The sequence below is a fragment of the Gopherus flavomarginatus genome, chromosome 6 (assembly GCF_025201925.1).
Source record: "Gopherus flavomarginatus isolate rGopFla2 chromosome 6, rGopFla2.mat.asm, whole genome shotgun sequence".
Taxonomy (NCBI): domain Eukaryota; kingdom Metazoa; phylum Chordata; order Testudines; family Testudinidae; genus Gopherus; species Gopherus flavomarginatus.
In genome coordinates this window covers 22,507,398-22,524,498 of record NC_066622.1, presented here as the reverse complement: position 1 = coordinate 22,524,498, position 17,101 = coordinate 22,507,398, and the positions used below count along the sequence as shown (strand labels likewise).

The window sequence follows — 17,101 nt, the reverse complement described above, 5'->3', positions numbered from 1 at the left end:
CTACTAAGAGCTATGAGGGGGCTGCCTCTTCATAACTATCTTGCTGCCTCTGCTGGCTCTCTATTCCCAAGCTCACCGGGCCCGTTCCATTGTCCCCTTCTGCTCCCCTGGATCTGACACAGGCATGAATGTTCCCCCAACCCAGACGCCCCTGTAGATGACAGTTGACAGTCGTGAGAGAAGGGAGTGAGTCCCCCTCACAGGCAGAATGGGTTAGGGGATAGGAGCCTGCAGCTTGGACTTGGGACACCTGGGTGCAGTGCCTGGCTGACAGCAGGGTGTGGTGAGGATAAAGGGAAGGTGGGCGCTCAGAGGCTATGGTGATGAGTATCTAAGTACTAGATAGATGAATGAACTCCTGTGTGTTGGGTGTGAGCTAATGAGCAGGGCAGACCCTTTACTGGTGGAGTCTTCCCGTGGCTTTGGCAGCCTTAGCTAGTGACGGGAGCCACACGTGGGCTGGCTGAGTAACTCGGGGGCACAGTGGGAATCTTGGGCTCAGCCTCTCACTATTTGCCTCTTGCAGAGGAGAAGTATTATTTGTCAACTCAGGTTAAATAGAAGAACCCATGTCTGGCTCCGCAGCCATAGACAGTGCTGCCCTTCCCTCTGTGCATGAGAGAGAGGTGTGGGGACAGAGCAGGGCAGGAGGAGCTGGGGAGATCTGGAGAAGATGGATTTTCTTCACAAGGACCTGTACTCATAGTCGCGGGGTTAACCCAGCGACAGCTCTCGGGCTGAGGCCCAGTAGGGGGTATAAGACACACATGGGTGTATAGTGTAGAGGTACTGCTGGACAAAGGTCTCTTTGTTTCCGTTATAAATGAAGTATTTTCAGGGGGAGGTCATGAGCTGCTTGTGAAAATTGCCCTACCCAATGGCACTCCTCTTTGCCCAGCATGACAGAGCAGTTCTAGGCTCCGCCCTCTCACTTTCTCTGTTTCAAGCTCAGCCCCTGAATGGTGAGGAGGGGAGGAGGGGACGTATCTGAAGTCCCATTGCTCAGCCATGATGCCCCAGCTGTGACAGAGCCAGACCAGTGAGAATGCAGCTGATGTTTCTGTTGTACTCTCAGTGCTACCGGCCAGCGTCCCGCTTTCCTGTCTGTTTAGGTAGCCCCAGCGAACTTAGCTCGCTGGGCAAAGCTTCCAGACTAGAGCTGGGCCTAAGAGGTGAGGCTTGGGTCTGGGTCTGGATTTAGGCTTAGGCTGGGGTTTGGATCTCACAGTTCCAAATCCCCCTGAGATTTTGGCTCCGTGCAGTTGGATGTCAGGTCAGCTGCTGTTGGGAGAGTTTTGCCAGCTTAAAATTTTCTCACAGCCGAGCTGGAACCAGAAAACAGGCCCCTTCTGGGTTTGGATCCAAACTGTGAGGGCAAATTCAGATGCAAGGATTTGACTCCACCTCCTCCCCCTGCCTAGAATTCCTAGGGTGTGTTCTGGCCCATCTCAGCCTCGCTTTTGGCAGTTGGTCTGCGGTGACCACACACTGTCTGCTATCGCTTCCTCAGTTAGCCTGGGTGGGTGTGTTTGTGTGTGCGCAGAAGTTAAAGGGCCAAGTTGGGTGACTGGGGATAGAACTTACTGCTAGGAGAGAAGGGATGAAATTGAATCACTGACAATTTAGGCAGAATATAAGGAAACCTTTCCTAGCGAGGAGACCTGCTAGACAGTGGAATCCTTTCCAAAGGGAAGGGATGGAAACCTCATTGAAATCCAGACATGACAAAGCCCTGGAGAAGTAACTGCAGGGGATAATTCTGCACTGGTCTTTTCCAACTCCAATTACTGTGATTTTAAACCTACTGCACTCCAAATGCTAGAGAGAGTATGTGGGCTTGGTTGGGAAGTGAAGTGTTAAAAGTCTCAAGGGAGAGAAAAAAAACAGATTAAATAAAGCAAATACAGTTGTGTAAGCTTCATATAATTTAATCAGGTTTGCGTTTATTTGTCCCCTTAATCAGAATGAGTGTAACGCTAGGGGAAGGAGCTCTTCCCCACACACCCTAATTCGAAGCTAAGTCTTAGAGCCGTCATTAACAGCTCCCTTTTGCTTTGGGTTTGTGTGGGTTTTGTTTTTTCCCTTTGCTTTGTTTGAATTTAATCCTGATTAAATATTTAATTCTTTATTGTTCATTTACTTCTGCTAATGATCAGCGAGTTAGACACAAAGCCGCTGCAGAGCGGGGAAGTGGGCTCATTGAGGGCGTGCTCAGTGACACCGTGTGTGACAGATGCTTTGCGCTCTCCCCCGCTGTCCTCTTCCATCCCCTGTGCAAGACCCTGATAAGATCGCTGGGGCTGGACAGGACCAATTTCCCCGCTTATCAAGCTTTGGCTGCTCCACCAACTGGGAACACGGCTCCGATAGGATCGTGCCATCTAATCCCTGCATCTCCCAGCCAAGCAGAGGACGATGTTTATTTTGAAATTGTAGCCTGAGCCCATGTGAAATCAGTCAGTGTGTCAGAAATGTGGCAGGCAGCCGGCTCTCCATGCTCAGACCCATATCAAAACCCCTGGGGGAGAGTTGAATGCTGAAGGCAGCGGTGCCACCTGCCCGCCCTCTCCCCGAAGAATCCCTCCCTCTTTCTCACCCTTCCTTTTCTCACCCTTCCTTCGCTGCCAGAGTGACTTTAGCACTAGCTGAAAGTACCGGAGTGCTAGCCTAGGACTTGAGAGACCTGCATTCAGTTCCTTGCTCTTCCACAGACTTCTTGCGTGACCACGAGCAAGTCACGAAGGGTGGGTGCACATCACTGTTTCAAACCACCTGTCAGTGCGCACTGGGGAGCTCCTCGTGCACGTCAGCTGAGTCCAGGCAGACGGTTAGCACGACAGGCTGGAGCTTTACAACCCAGCTTGCACAACAGTAAGTGCTTGTATAGACATGCCCTTATTCTCTCCAGGCCTCAGTTCCCCAGCTGGAAGATTCCCCCAGCTGGAACGGGAGGGATAGCTCAGTGGTTTGAGCATTAGCCTGTTAAACCCAGGGTTGTGAGTTCAGTCCTTGAGGGAGATACTTAGGGATCTAGCCATCACAACTGCCCTGAAAGCATCTCTTTGCAGATGGGCTCTTCTGGGGCAGTACTTGATCCTGCTAGTGAAGGTAGGGGGCTGGACTTGATGACCTTTCAGATTCCCTCCCAGTTCTATGAGATCTCTGTGTGTGTGTGTGTGTGTATATATATATATATATATATATATATATATATATATATAAGATGGGGATAATAGTACTGCCTGACTTCGTGAGGGTTGGGAAGTGCTCAGATACTACAGCAAGTGGGCCATCTAAGTAGAGATGTGCAGAGAGTCTGTCTCTCTCTCTCTCTCTGCATGGCAGATACAGCACCAGGGTTCTTCCTCACCTCTGCCCTGTCCATCACCCATTCATGGTTTGGCCATTCTGCTGAGATTGCCAACAAGAGGCCAGTGAGTGGCAGCTGTTGTGTGGTTTGGGGTGTGAGGTGGACACCTGGGCTGTGACCCACAAACCTGTGGTCACCCAAACTATCCAACAGCCACCCGCTGGTGATGAGAGAAAGAGGAGGTTTGTCCTGTGGGAAATGCCCAGAGTTTAGAATTTGTTTCTGCTGTGGAACATTAAGTTGAAACATTGGGAAATTTCACAGAATGAAAAATGCCAAAAAGTTTCAATCTCAGCAAAATAATGGGAGGCGTCAAAGCTCCATTTTTCATTTCGAGCTGACATTTTGAAATGAAAAATGTTCCTTGGTTTCAAACGTTGGCTTGAAACGACATTTTCATTTTGATTCCCCTGATCGGAAAATGGGGAAAAAATTCATTAACATTGACATTTTCCTACGGAAAATACTTTACTTTGATGAAACCATGTTTTCCAATGGGAAGACTTTGAGTGTGAAATATTTCATCCATCTCTAGTAACGACTGTCATTCACTGCTGACCAAAACTGGGTTGGTACTGGAGAGGTGGAGGTAGAAGTCTCCATACCCCATCTCCTCAATCAGCCAGCTTCCCCTTCTTTCCCTCCCTGGGTTTCCTGCCCAGACACATGCATGGCTGACTGCTGTACAGAACCAAGCATGCCCTGAAACGTAACATGAATCTCGAGGATACAGGAAGTATTTTGGGCTTCTTGTGCTGAGATCTAGCCAGAAAAGCTTGGACACCTATGTCCTTTAGCGAGCTCAGTATTTTGGCAGTTCTTTTATTTGGAAAGGTAGAAAAGGGGGAGATGTTTTCTTATGCTGCGGAATGTCCAAAGAGCTGGTCCGAGGTCTTTGCTGGGTACAATGTGAATTCAACTTCCCATTGCATAGGAGATTGGAAGGTAGACTGTGAGTGTGTGTGTGTGCGCGCGTGTGCCCTCGCTCACATAAATTCAGTGACATTGTTAGCCTGACAAATGCATGTTGCCAACGTGTAAAAAAGTGCCAATCCCCCGAAGTCTCAGAGAGGGGAAGGTAAGGCTGCATGCTGGAGAGGGAGAATGAGTCTGTGGACATTCTATTCTAATCTAGCCATCACAACTGCCCTGAAGGCATCTCTTTGCAGATAGGCTCTTGTTCTCCACTCAGGCAGTGCTTCGCTGTTGCTCAAACAGCCTTACTGCACTGTGGGCAGAGAGGTGGCCTGTGGCCAGTCACTAATACAGAGCATGTGTCGAAGAAACAGGTTCCCAGCAGTGACCTCTGCAAGGATATTTTGGCTCCCAGGGGCATAGTGAATGTAGGGGCAAGGCTGTCCGGTGTTGTTCGATAGCACTTCCCCTCTTCTTACCTTGAGCAACAGCTGGGGGAGGATCTTCTAGGTTCCTTGTGTTTTTTAACTCTTTCGTTTTCGCTCTGGCAAACCCCACCCTCCCTCAAGCCCTCATTGGAGGCTGGATGTACTCTGTCTGGAGCCTGGCAGCACCAGGTGATGGCTTGGAGAGGTGAGGGGTATCAGTCTAGAGGGATGGTGTCTCAGGCTGTTCATACAAAGGGGATATCGGAGGTAATTTAATCTAAGGGAGCTGTCTGCTGTGCCGTGAAGGCTGTATGGCATGCTCAGTTTGTATTAACCTGCACCATGCCCAGAGGCACTGTCACCAGCACATGAACAGTATGTGCCATGCACAGCCAGGTAGCTATGTGGAATTACATGAGGAAAACTGTGCCCAGATAATAGCAAGGGGGTGACACACAAAAGGGCTGTTCTGAGTTCCCAGATAGTAGAAATAAAAGCGGAAGAAGATGGCTGATAGAGTTGGAGGCCTGGGGAGACTTCTCTGTAAGGAAAGATTAAAAAGGCTGAGTTTAGACATGAGATAATAAGAGAGGATGCAATGGCAGAGAGAACGGAAATCAGGCTCCCCTTTATTATCATTATTGTTATTATTATTAATTTGTGTTACTGTAGTGCTTAGATAGGGCAACAAGACAGTCAGTGAACTAGCAAGGCAGCCAACTGAAAACTGACAAAAGGAAATCCTTTTTGACACAATGCATATTTGATCTGTGGAACTCATTGCCACAAAGTATCTTTGAGGACAAAAGCTCAGCAGGAATAAGAAAAGATGAAACATGCCTGTTGATAGAGAAAACACCCTCGCTTATATTAGATACAGTTGCATTTTGCTTAAAAGGACTATAACCTTCATGCTTTCTGGCGTATGCCAACCACTGACTGATGGGGTTTGGAAGACACTTGCCAATAGAATCATAGAAGATTCTGCTGCCCTCCTTCCTTTTATTAGGATCCTGAACTTGACCGTCTCATGGTCATTGCTGCCCAGGTTGCCACCCACTTCTACTTCCCCAAACAATTCTTCCCTGTATGTGAGCAGCAGGTCAAGAGGAGCACGGCCCCTAGTTGGTTCCTCCAGCACTTGCACCAGGAAGTTGTTCCCAACAGTCTACAAAAACTTCCTGGATTGTCTGTGCACTGCTGTATTGCTCTCCCAGCAGATGTCAGGGTGATTGAAGTCCCCCATGAGAACCAGGGCCTGTGATTTGGAAACTTCTGTTAGTTGTCCGAAGACAGCTTGTCTACCTCATCCTCCTGGTCTGGTGGCCTGCAGCAGATGCCCACCATGACATCACCCTTGTTGCTCTCTCCTCTAAACTTAACCCAAAGACTCTCAACAGGCTTTTCTCCAGTTTCATACTGCGGCTCTGAGCAATCTTACTGCTCCCTTACATACAGTGCAACTCCTCCACCTTTTCTCCCGCACCTGTCCTTCCTGAACAGTTTATACTCATCCGTCACAGTGCTCCAGTCATGTGAGTTACCCCACCAAGTCTCTGTTATTCCAGTCACATCATAGTTCCTTGACTGTACCAGGTCTTCCAATTCTTCCTGCTTGTTTCCCAGGCTTCCTATGTTCGTGTACAGGCACCTAAGATAACTAGCTGATTGCTCTACTTTTTTCAGTATGAATCAGGAGGCCTTCCCTGTTACATCCTCTTCCTTGTGTTTCTTCCCGGTATCCCACTTCCCCTCAGGGCTTAGGTCACCATCCCCTTGTGAACCTAGTTTAAAGCCCTTCTCACTATGTTAGCAAACCTGCCTGCGAAAATGCTCTTCCCTTTCTTTGTTGGGTGGATTCCATCTCTTTCTAGCAATCCTTCTTCCTGGAACAACATCCCATGGTCAGAGAATCCAAAGCCCTCTCTCTGACACCACCTGCATAACCACGCATTTACCTCCACAATTCGATGGTCCCTACCTGGGCCTTTTCCTTCAACAGGGAGGATGGACAAGAACACGACTTGCACCTCAAACTCCTTTATCCTTCTTCCCAGAGCCACATAGTCTGCAGTGACCTGTTCAAGGTCATTCTTGGCAGTATCATTGGTGCCCACATGGAGAAGTAGGAAGGGGTAGCGGTCTGAGGGCTTGGTCAGCAAACATTCCATCACATCCTGAACTCTAGCTCCAGGCAAGCAGCACGCTTCTCGAGTTTCCCACTCTGGACAGCAGATGGATGACTCCTTCCCCCTTAGGAGGGAGTCCCTGACCACCACCACCTGTCTCCTTCTCTTGGGAGTGGCGGTCATGGAACTCCCATTCCTAGGACAGTGCATCCCATGCCTTCCAGTCAATGGGGTCTCCTTCTGATCCCGTCTGTCAGATGACTCTTCCAAACCATTATCCACCAGAGTACCTGTGCAGAGAGCCTGAAAACGGTTTCTTACCTCTATCTGTACTGGGCGTACATGGGTTCTCCTCTTTCTTCTTCTGGAGATCACATGCTGCCAATTTTCTTCCACGTTCTGCCCTGCCCTCGCAGATTCTTCAGCATGCTGTGCTGCAGTACCAAATGCTGACTTCTGTCCAGAAAATCTTCCTTTTCTCTGATGCAGCACAGGGTTGATACTTGGATCTCTCGTCCTTTAACCTTCTCTTCCAATATGGAGACCAGCTTGCACTTCCTACAGACGAAGTTGCTTCTATCCTCTGGGAGAAAGACAAACATGGCACATCCTGTGCAGGTCAGAACAGCTGATCACTCACTATCCATAATGTCTTCCTTCTAAGAGCCTCTTCAGATGTTGTATTTACTGCTCACAGAAGCCTGAAAGGCAAAAAAACCCCCTCTTTGGGAACTCCCCCCAAGCAAACTCTCAGGCAAACGCCCTCTGTTTACCTGTCCTCTGTTCGCCACAGGGTAGTCCAGAATTGTTCACTAGGGGGGTTCTTTCCCCTTCCTCTGAAGTACCCAGTACTGGCCACTGCTAGAGTCAGGGTGCTAGCTAGATAGGCAACTGGCTATACCTGGTATGACGATTCCTATATTCCTTGATCCCTTGTTGCCATGCCTCTGCCATGCAGCCTGCCTGGTAGTGCCCATGAAGTCAGATGTGCTTCTCTGAGCTCTCTGCATTGCTAAGGCACAGGATGGGAAGGAGAGTAAGTCCAGGACACTAACAAGGTGCAGTCCCCCTTCCTTCTCCAGCATGTCTGCTCCCCAAGTCTGACTCAGGGTGATTGTTTTGTCCCCTCAGGTCCAGGCGAATGTGGAGAAGTCCTTGAGCCTCTTTGGGCAGCTCTTGAACAAGAAACATTTCCTGCTGACCTTCATCCGCACCTTGGAGGCGCAACGCAGCTTCTCCATGCGGGACCGGGGCAACGTGGCTTCCCTGATCATGACAGCACTGCAGGGGGAGATGGAGTATGCCACCGGCGTGCTGAAGCAGCTCCTCTCAGACCTGATCGAGAAGAATCTGGAGAGTAAGAACCATCCCAAGCTGCTTTTGCGGAGGTGAGTGTCTGTCTAAAATACATGCTTGGCATGGACTCTGATGGAGCCTCCCCGCCCCGTGCTGTCGGTGCAAAAAGTGCACCATGGTCTTCATCGCTGGTGCACGACGCTCCATGAAAGTCCCACCGTGTCTGTGCCTCTGGTGGTGATTCCTGCTCACTCACCACAGACACTTCTCAGCGAGGGGGCAGCATCAGTGCTGATGCCATTGACCATGGTGTTGTATCAGAGCATCTTGTTCTGCAATGTGAAAGCAGAGGTGTTCTGTCCACTGCTCTAGACTGTGGTTCTGTGGTTCCTTGTGGTCAAACTCCAGAGAGCACAGCAGTTTGGCACGTGAGCCGCTGCCCTGCTCCTGCCTCCTCACCCCTGTGTATGCCTGTGCATGTATTGAAAGTGCACTGTGCCCCCCTTTTGTGATGTGAGGTGTCTTCTCCATCAGCTGAGTTGGTGGCAGTGGTGGCAGTATCCAATGGATATGACCCTTGTTAAAGCATTTCCTTGGTTGTGTGAGAGATTCACTCAGAAAGATTTCCCTGCGTGAGACGGGTGTGGGACCTTGGGAAAGGCTCCGTGAGTTACGGATAGTCGGGTGCTCGGAAGTCATGCTTTATTTCAGTGCCTAGAGAACACTGCAGGTTTGTTTTTAAGCCAAGGATTTAGAAGCTATTTGGGAGCAGTTGCTTTCTGCAGTTCTTTGGTGTCAGATCGAACCCTTCAGTGCTGGAGATGGAGCTTTCTCAGCCTACCAGGCTGTTCCTTGGAAGTGAAACCCTCAATTTCTTCTACTCCCTTGACAACGTGTTTTTCCCTGCTGGGTCCCTAGTGCAGTAATTCAGACTTCCCTATGAGACCTTTGCCTGTGGATTTCCTCCTCACCTCATCCTGGCTTTGGCTGCTTTGAGGTGTAGGGAGAGGCCAGACATGCCCATCCTTCTGTGCTGCCTTTGCAGGCTTCCCAAATTGGTCAATATCAGGTGTCCAGCACCTGTGGGTTCCTCGGCTCGAGGTTAGCCAGGATTCCCTCCAGGTCTGCCATTGGACGGGTGCTGTGTTGTATTGGTCCTGGCGCAGGGCCCCTGCCGCATGTACGTTACCGGCAGGCTGCAGTGGCAGGAGCCACTGGCAGTACCAACACTTTGGACCTGTAACTTGTTGGTTCCCACCTAGTTTTTCAGCAGCGTGCTGTGCCACCCATCTGTGGCTGTATGAGTTATCTGTGACCCTGACTGCCCTGGGTGCAGCAGCGAGCCCGGCTGGGATGTGTGTGCTTTCCTATCTGCCTTCCCTTCTATTGGTGTGCGCCTGGCATGGAGGCTGGGAGCCATGAGGCTGGGGGACATTTCCTCCATGTCCCGGCTGGGGTCTCGGTGCTGACTGTCCGTCAGCTGAGGTGACTGAACTGGGCAGGACTCAACTGGAAGCCTATTATTGCTGCTGCTTTTGGAAATGGAGGGGAGTCACTGTTGAGTGAGGAATGGAGCTTCCTCCCCTGCCAGAGCCCGAGCCCTCTGTCTCCATGAGGCTCCCAGTGCCTGGCTAGCATGAGGGAGGGAAAACACATCCATGCTTTCCCCAATGCTAACTCTGGGGCTTCTCATTTGACTTATGTGAGAAGATGTCGAATGAGTGGGGGAGGTGTTGGCGTCATGCACTAAAGGCAAATTGATCCATGGCTAACAGCTGCTTGGACAACGGGAACTCCACGTCATTGGGGATGCTATGTAGAGTTGGAGACCTATGGTGAGCTAGCACAGGCTGCTGCTACCACTGCAGTGATGCTCCCAGCTCCATTCTGCTGGCATCCCAGTGCTGTTATAAACAGATAGCTAAGGGTTAATGTCTCTTTCACCTGGAAAGAAGTAATCTGAACCACTTGACCAGAGGACCAATCAGGAAACAGGATTTTTTTCAACTCTGGGTGGAGGGAATTGTGTGTCTGAGTTCTTTGTCTTTTTTCCAGTTGTCGCCTGTGTTCAGCTTTTTTGATTTGTTCTTCGGCCTCCATTTTTGTATTGGAAGGCATGGTTCCTGTTTTCTTGTGTTGGGGTGCCCTCCAGTGTTTATCTTCTGAACTGCAGGCTCTGTTGCCTCCTGGGGTCTGCCTAGCAACAGTGCCTTTTTCCCTTTCTTCCTAGCTAATTTTTTCAATGTAAAGTAAACCAGAAAAACCACTTTATTTGCATGTATATAGTGCTGGTATTTGCCTCCTAATGGGAGTGCTATTGTCTGACAAAAGACCTGAAATAGTCTCTTAATGGTTTCTTGCTTAATATGCAAGCCACAACTGCCAGAGAGAGCCGAAGGAAAAAAAAATTCTCTCTGGTTCCTTTTTTAAAACCAAACTGTTTCTCTCTGCTAAAAAGCCCCTAGCAGAGAAAAGAAAAATATAATATTCCTACTGGCTTCTGGATTCTGTCTATCCCACCGCTGCCACCATGTCAGAACCTAATCCCAGATTTGGACCTTAGCGTCCAAAATATGGGGGTTAGCATGAAAACCTCCAAGCTTAGTTACCAGCTTGGACCTGGTACTGCTGCCACCACCCAAAAAATTAGAGTGTTTTGGGGCACTCTGGTCCCCCCGAAACCCTTCCCTAGGGACCTCAAGACCCAAACCCTTGAGTCTCACAACAAAGGGAAAGAAATCTTTTCCCTTCCCCCCTCCAGGTGCTCCTGGAGAGATACACAGAAGCAACCTCCGTGAATCTAAGCAGAGGGACTCCACCCTCCCCGTTCCCAGTCCTGGAGAACAAAAGCACTTTCCTCTTCACCCAGAGGGAATGCAAAGTCAGATGCCCCCAGCTCCATCCTGCTGGCATCCCAGTGCTCCCTCCGGCACCCTGCCATTCCTGTCGGCGTTCCAGCGCTTCCTCCGGCACTCTGCCATTCCTGCCGGCATCTCAGTGCTCCCTCCGGCACCCTGCCATTCCTGCCGGCATTCCAGTGCCGCAGCCGGCATCCCGTGCCCCTGCCATTCCTGCTGGCATTCCAGCACTCCTTTTGGCCTTCACCATTCTCACTGGCGTTCCAGTGCCCCGGACCACCTTCCAGCACCCCTTCCAGCAACCTGGTGCTCCTGGCCTTTACTTAGGCAGTCAGCATCTCCCCACTTGTGAGACTCTCAGCCGTATTTTACCTCACCTCAATGGCTTCTGTAGCTGACTCCCTGGTTGGTTGCCACCAAACATATGGGCTGGTCCCTTCCTATGTCTCCTTGGGCAGCAAACCATCCCCCTTGCCTCTTCAGGGCTTGTCCACATGACCAGGCAAGCTGCTGGGTTATGCAAGTCAAGTGGATTTTCACAAGCAGCTTGTCTGGCTGGGGGCAGAGACAGGCGAAGGAAGGGAGTGCGAGCAGGCGGCAGCCTTCCAGCTCCACCATGAGTCTGCTCTGCCCCATCAATACTTAATGACAGAGCTGAGCTCTCCTCTCACGGGCCGATGAATATTGAAAGATACACCAAGTGCAGAACAAAACCAATTAATAAACGACACCATCACAGCACCTGGCCCCTCCCTGCTTCCTTCCTCTTCCTAGAGCTCGCCTTTCCCCTGCCACGCTGTCCTCTCCCTGCTTCCTTCCTCTTCCTAGAGCTCGCCTTTCTCCTGCTACGCTGTCCTCTCCCCAGCACCGCAGCACCTGCCCCCCCGCTTCCTTCCTCTTCCTAGAGCTCACCTTTCCCCTGCTACGCTGTCCTCTCCCTGCTTTCTTCCTCTTCCTAGAGCTCGCCTTTCCCCTGCCACGCTGTCCTCTCCCTGCTTCCTTCCTCTTCCTAGAGCTCGCCTTTCCCCTGCTACGCTGTCCTCTCCCCAGCACCGCAGCACCTGCCCCCCCGCTTCCTTCCTCTTCCTAGAGCTCACCTTTCCCCTGCTACGCTGTCCTCTCCCCAGCACCGCAGCACCTGACCCCCCTGCTTCCTTCCTCTTCCTAGAGCTCACCTTTCCCCTGCCACGCTGTCTTCTCCCTGCTTCCTTCCTCTTCCTAGAGCTCGCCTTTCCCCTGCTACGCTGTCCTTCCTCTCTCCAGCACCGCAGCACCTGCCCCCCCTTCCTTCCTCTTCCTAGAGCTCGCCTTTCCCCTGCCACGCTGTCCTCTCCCTGCTTCCTTCCTCTTCCTAGAGCTCGCCTTTCCCCTGCCACGCTGTCCTCTCCCCAGCACCGCAGCACTTGAGGGCTCCAGGAGAAGGGACCTGTGGAGTCAAGGACAGCCACAGAACCTTCTTCCTGGACTTGGTGTGAGCCTTTGAGGAGGGTGGGGGTGGCCCAGAGGACATGGTATTAGCCTGCCACCAGAAGGGAGCAGGGGAGCTGGACAGTAATTCTTCTCCCCGCAGCCTGCCAGCCAAGCCAAGAGGGAGATGTGTTTATGTACTCAGGGTTTCCAAGGTCTGCTGGCCTCTGCATGGATGGCACTTAGGGGCTTGCTGCTCATTGGGCATAGAGCTTAATTTCCAAAGAGTGGGATTTTTCATTGGCAGTACCAGGATGGGAAGGTCCCAAAAGGGCTTCCACTAACCACCTCCTGTCTGTCTGTTTCTCTTTGGGTGACTGCTTCCCCTCCCTGTGCCACAGTTTTCCCATCTGTAAAATGGGGGTGACCCAGACCTCCTGGGAGTGCCGTGCTTTTTAATGTCCGCCCTGAGTGCAGATAGACGGTGCCTGGGAAGGACACATGGACCAAATTCTGGCCATTGACCTAGGGATGTGACCTTGTGCGTTTCCTTTCTCTGCATAATCTCACCATGATCATCCTCCCCAGCACTCTGCTCACACCGCCTTTCTCCTCCCCTCTCGCAACCGCTCTCCCATTTACATACGACAACTGGTTTCACTGAAATATTTAAGCCGGATGATCAGATTATGTGTCACTTGGAGCATTGCAGAGCCGCCGCCAAGCAAAGCTCCAGAATCAAGCAAATTAATATCAGTAAAAGGAGAGTGAATGAGCCCTGGCTTGGGGAGCCCCAGGCAGCCGTCTCCTCCAAATCGTGGCAGCGGTCCAAGGCCGGCGAGGAAAGCAGACCCAGCCCTTGCTACTTCTGTCTCATCTTTCACACGTGCAGGAGGAGTTTGTGTTCTCAGAGGGCCTAAGCAGCTTGGAGGATTTAATGCAGCAGGTGTTGGATTTATTGAGGTGCATCAGAGGAGCTGTGAGGGGCCCACAAGTGGAATAGCAGGGGGAACTGACAGGCAGGAGCAAGGGGTCCTGGCAGAGAGCAGTGTGGGGATCAGGCCTCAGTAGCAAGGAATGCTGCAGGGCAGGATTGAGGTGTACTGGCCACAGCTAGTCCTAGCTTGATGCCTTTCTTTTTACTCTCATTTAATTGTTGTGTGGTTATGTTTAAGGAATGAACTGATTTCCACCAGTCCCCGTGCCCTCACACGCACACTCTTCCTCCTCCAGCCTTTGTAGTTGGCTTCTGGTGGATCAGGGGGTGGGATCGAACATCAAGAGTAACAGGATTAACTTTAACCAGGCCGAGGAGATGTGGTGTTTAGTTGTTTTACTGTTGTATAATCCCCTCTAACTGTGGCACTTGGCCACAGCGCAGATAAATACAAACTTCCGCTTGTAGCCAGGACTATGGAACAATCTCCTGAGAAAGGTGGTAGAAGCTGACTTGAAATGAATGGGAGGGGCTATTCTGGAACTCTTGTACAATCCGGAGGGTTGGGGCGGGATGTCTGTTAAACTTCTTCATTTTCATCCTCTGGTTCCCTCTTTCCCATGATACCTTCCCCTTCTCACATGCAGAGCAGGCTGAGGTGGGGGCAGGACTGACGAAAAGCAGATCAGATGAAATTAACACTAGGAAAGGTGATCTGCTCCAGACAATCTGTGATCATTAATTGTTCCCTTCCCATCCTCCCCGCGTGGCGCTTCCTTTGTATCACGGGGACATGGCTTAGAGTCCGCATGGCTCCAAGTGTTGGGTTTTTTTTGATTTTTAAATAAAGGCTTTTTTCTGTGTTCCTCTTTGCTCCCCCGGTGCAGTGGGAAGGCAGTTACCTTCTCGAGGTCATTAGTGTGGCTTGTGCTTTTGTGAGCATCTGCATTCGAAAATAGCTGATCTGATGATTAATGGATGGAGGAGCTGAAAAAGCATAACTAGAGAATTTCAGTGGGAACTGTCTGGGCTTTTTCTTTTTAAGGAAGTGCGAGTGGCTTTTAAAGAAATGAATGTGTTAAAGAGAACGTTGATCCTGGGGACAGTGTGAGGCCTGTCATGTGCAGGGACATGCACATTGCAAGCAGACACTGTGCAAGTTTCTCCCATGCAGCCTGCCTGATTCACCTCAATCCAGGCCTGCATCATTCGCTGCTATTCCATTCCTGCCCCGCCTGACTGCCAGCCTGTAGCACCCTCTCTTATTCCAGACCTAGGCTTCTCACACAGCTCTGTCAGTGCACTTCAATTCTGACCCACATCATCCCCTGCTATTCCACTCCCGGGCCCCTTCACACAGATCCATTGGTCCGCCTCACGCCTGACTTGCAGCCTCTACTATTCCAGTTCAGGCCCTCTGCTGTCCAGACCTGGCTAGCTGTGCTGGAATTTTAGGTGGTTTTGTGATATTCCTGAAGGTGCATAGGAAACAATTTTGCGCTCCCTGTCCCTGCTGTCCTCCAGTATTTTTGCCCATGATGTGATCCAGATTCGAACCGAGCGTTCCAGAAGCAAGAGACTGCTTACAGAGTTGCTGCGCCCCTGAAGTTTGATAAGCATCACTTTATCTATCAGTCTCTGTGTTTCAGAGCCTTGTGGTGCCAGCACTGACTGACAGCTCCATCAACGTTTGCTCCAAACTCCTTCTCCATCACATTCACCTTGCTGGGAAACAGGCATGTGCCACACAAGGACCCAGGATCACCAGTCAGCCCACTTCCACTCCACCAGCAGGGATCCGGTCTTAGGGGATAAACCCCCCTGTTCCTGGTCGAGGATCCTTGTTCAGTGCTCCAAAGGAACATGGAAGACAACTTGAGTTTCCAGTTGGTTCATATGTAGGGTGCATTGTTTGTGCAGAATAGATGGGCTAATGTGTGAGCGCCACTGTCCTTTACTGGCTGAAATCAGATCTGCTGAACCATATGTCATAGGCCATGCATTGCTAACAGCTTGTGGTGATTCTTCATAGATTCATAGACTCTAGGACTGGAAGGGACCTCGAGAGGTCATCGAGTCCAGTCCCCTGCCCTCATGGCAGGACCAAATACTGTCTAGACCATCCCTGATAGACATTTATCTAACCTACTCTTAAATATCTCCAGAGATGGAGATTCCACAACCTCCCTAGGCAATCTATTCCAGTGTTTAACTACCCTGACAGTTAGGAACTTTTTCCTAATGTCCAACCTAAATCTCCCTTGCTGCAGTTTAAGCCCATTGCTTCTTGTTCTATCATTAGAGGCTAAGGTGAACAAGTTTTCTCTCTCCTCCTGGTGACACCCTTTTAGATACCTGAAAACTGCTATCATGTCCCCTCTCAGTCTTCTCTTTTCCAAACTAAATAAACCCAATTCTTTCAGCCTTCTTTCATAGGTCATGTTCTCAAGACCTTTAATCATTCTTGTTGCTCTTCTCTGGACCCTCTTCTTTAGCTCAAGTGGCAGGGGCCTGAGCTTCTGGAGCAGAAGGATCAGATACATACCCCAGCTGTTCCCGAAGTTCTGCATGACCTAGGTGTGCAGCCTGGTGACAAATATGGTGTTCTAGATGGGCATGGATTTGTTATAATATTTCTACTGGATGCCTCAAACGCTCTGCTCCCATTGAAGACATTAAGATGAACCCCAGTGGGTGAAATTTACGAGATCAAGCTCCCCAGTTGAGAAGGATTGTAGAGGAAACTGTCTAGCCCCAAAGTGGGACACCTGGAAAAACAGGCCAGAGATCTCATGTAGCTGTGGGTGGGAGGGGCTTACCAGGGAGGGAGGAAGGGAAGAGCACAGCACAGGCTTATTTGCATTGCTGCAAGGATCCACTGGGGACAGGAGCCCTGCCTGCTGTCTCCTCCCTCCTGAGGTGATGCTGACAGAGAATGGAGTCAGCTCTGCTTCTCCCTCCGGCTGGATGCCTGTGGTTGAGTCCTGCAGGTGAGCGGGCTCCCCTCTAATGAGCTCTCCCTGGGGAATGCCAGGATTGACTCCCAAGGGGGCCATCTCAACCCCCAGGACTCTTGCCTCCTCCTCCTGGTCCTTTGCTCTGAGTTTTCTGCCTTTCAGGACATGACCTGTAAAGCAAACGAGAAATAGGTAAAAGGTCCGAGACGGAGGAGACTGCAGGAAAGAGCGGAGACCTCCACTTCTCTGTTATGACGCTCTTATTCTCTGCCTTCCCTACAGGACGGAGTCTGTGGCTGAGAAGATGCTGACTAATTGGTTCACGTTCCTCCTGTACAAGTTTTTAAAGGTAAGTGTAGAAGAGACCACTAGCCCCAGGGGCCAAGGCCTGGCCTCCTTCCCTGTGGGAGCCATCTCTGTGTTGGGATGGGATGTTGTGTGGATGGGGAGCCAAGAGAGCTGGGTTCTGTTCCCAGGTCTGCCACTGACTTGCTGTGTGACTATGGACATGTCGCTTTCCCCTTTGTGCCTGAGTTTCCTCTTCTTCCTGTAAAATGGAGCTAATGATTCTGACTCACCTCCCCACAGGGCAGGGTCGTGAGGCTAAATCCAGTCCTGTCTAGCCTAACACAAAGGGCTGGTCTATACTGGGAACGTTCATCTCTCAGGGGTGTGAAAAACCGATACCCCCAAGAGATGCAGCTGTGCTGACCTTATCTGCGATGTAGACAGTGCTAGGTCTCTGGAAGGATTCTTCCGTCAACCTAGCTACCGCCTCTCACGAGGGTGGATTAAGAGAACTCT

At 50.7% G+C, this 17,101-nt stretch overlaps 1 protein-coding gene across 6 annotated transcripts in view; it reads left to right on the top strand.

Annotated features, from left to right (window-relative positions):
• The window catches only part of PLXNA1 (plexin A1), a 409,775-nt gene that overhangs the window by 345,733 nt on the left and 46,941 nt on the right, over positions 1-17,101 (top strand). For all 6 annotated transcript variants that reach the window (XM_050958495.1, XM_050958499.1, XM_050958500.1 and 3 more), the window contains 2 exons: positions 7,974-8,230; positions 16,580-16,646. In XM_050958495.1, the coding sequence (XP_050814452.1) occupies positions 7,974-8,230; positions 16,580-16,646 (324 nt within the window). The remainder of the gene's footprint in view (positions 1-7,973; positions 8,231-16,579; positions 16,647-17,101) is intronic.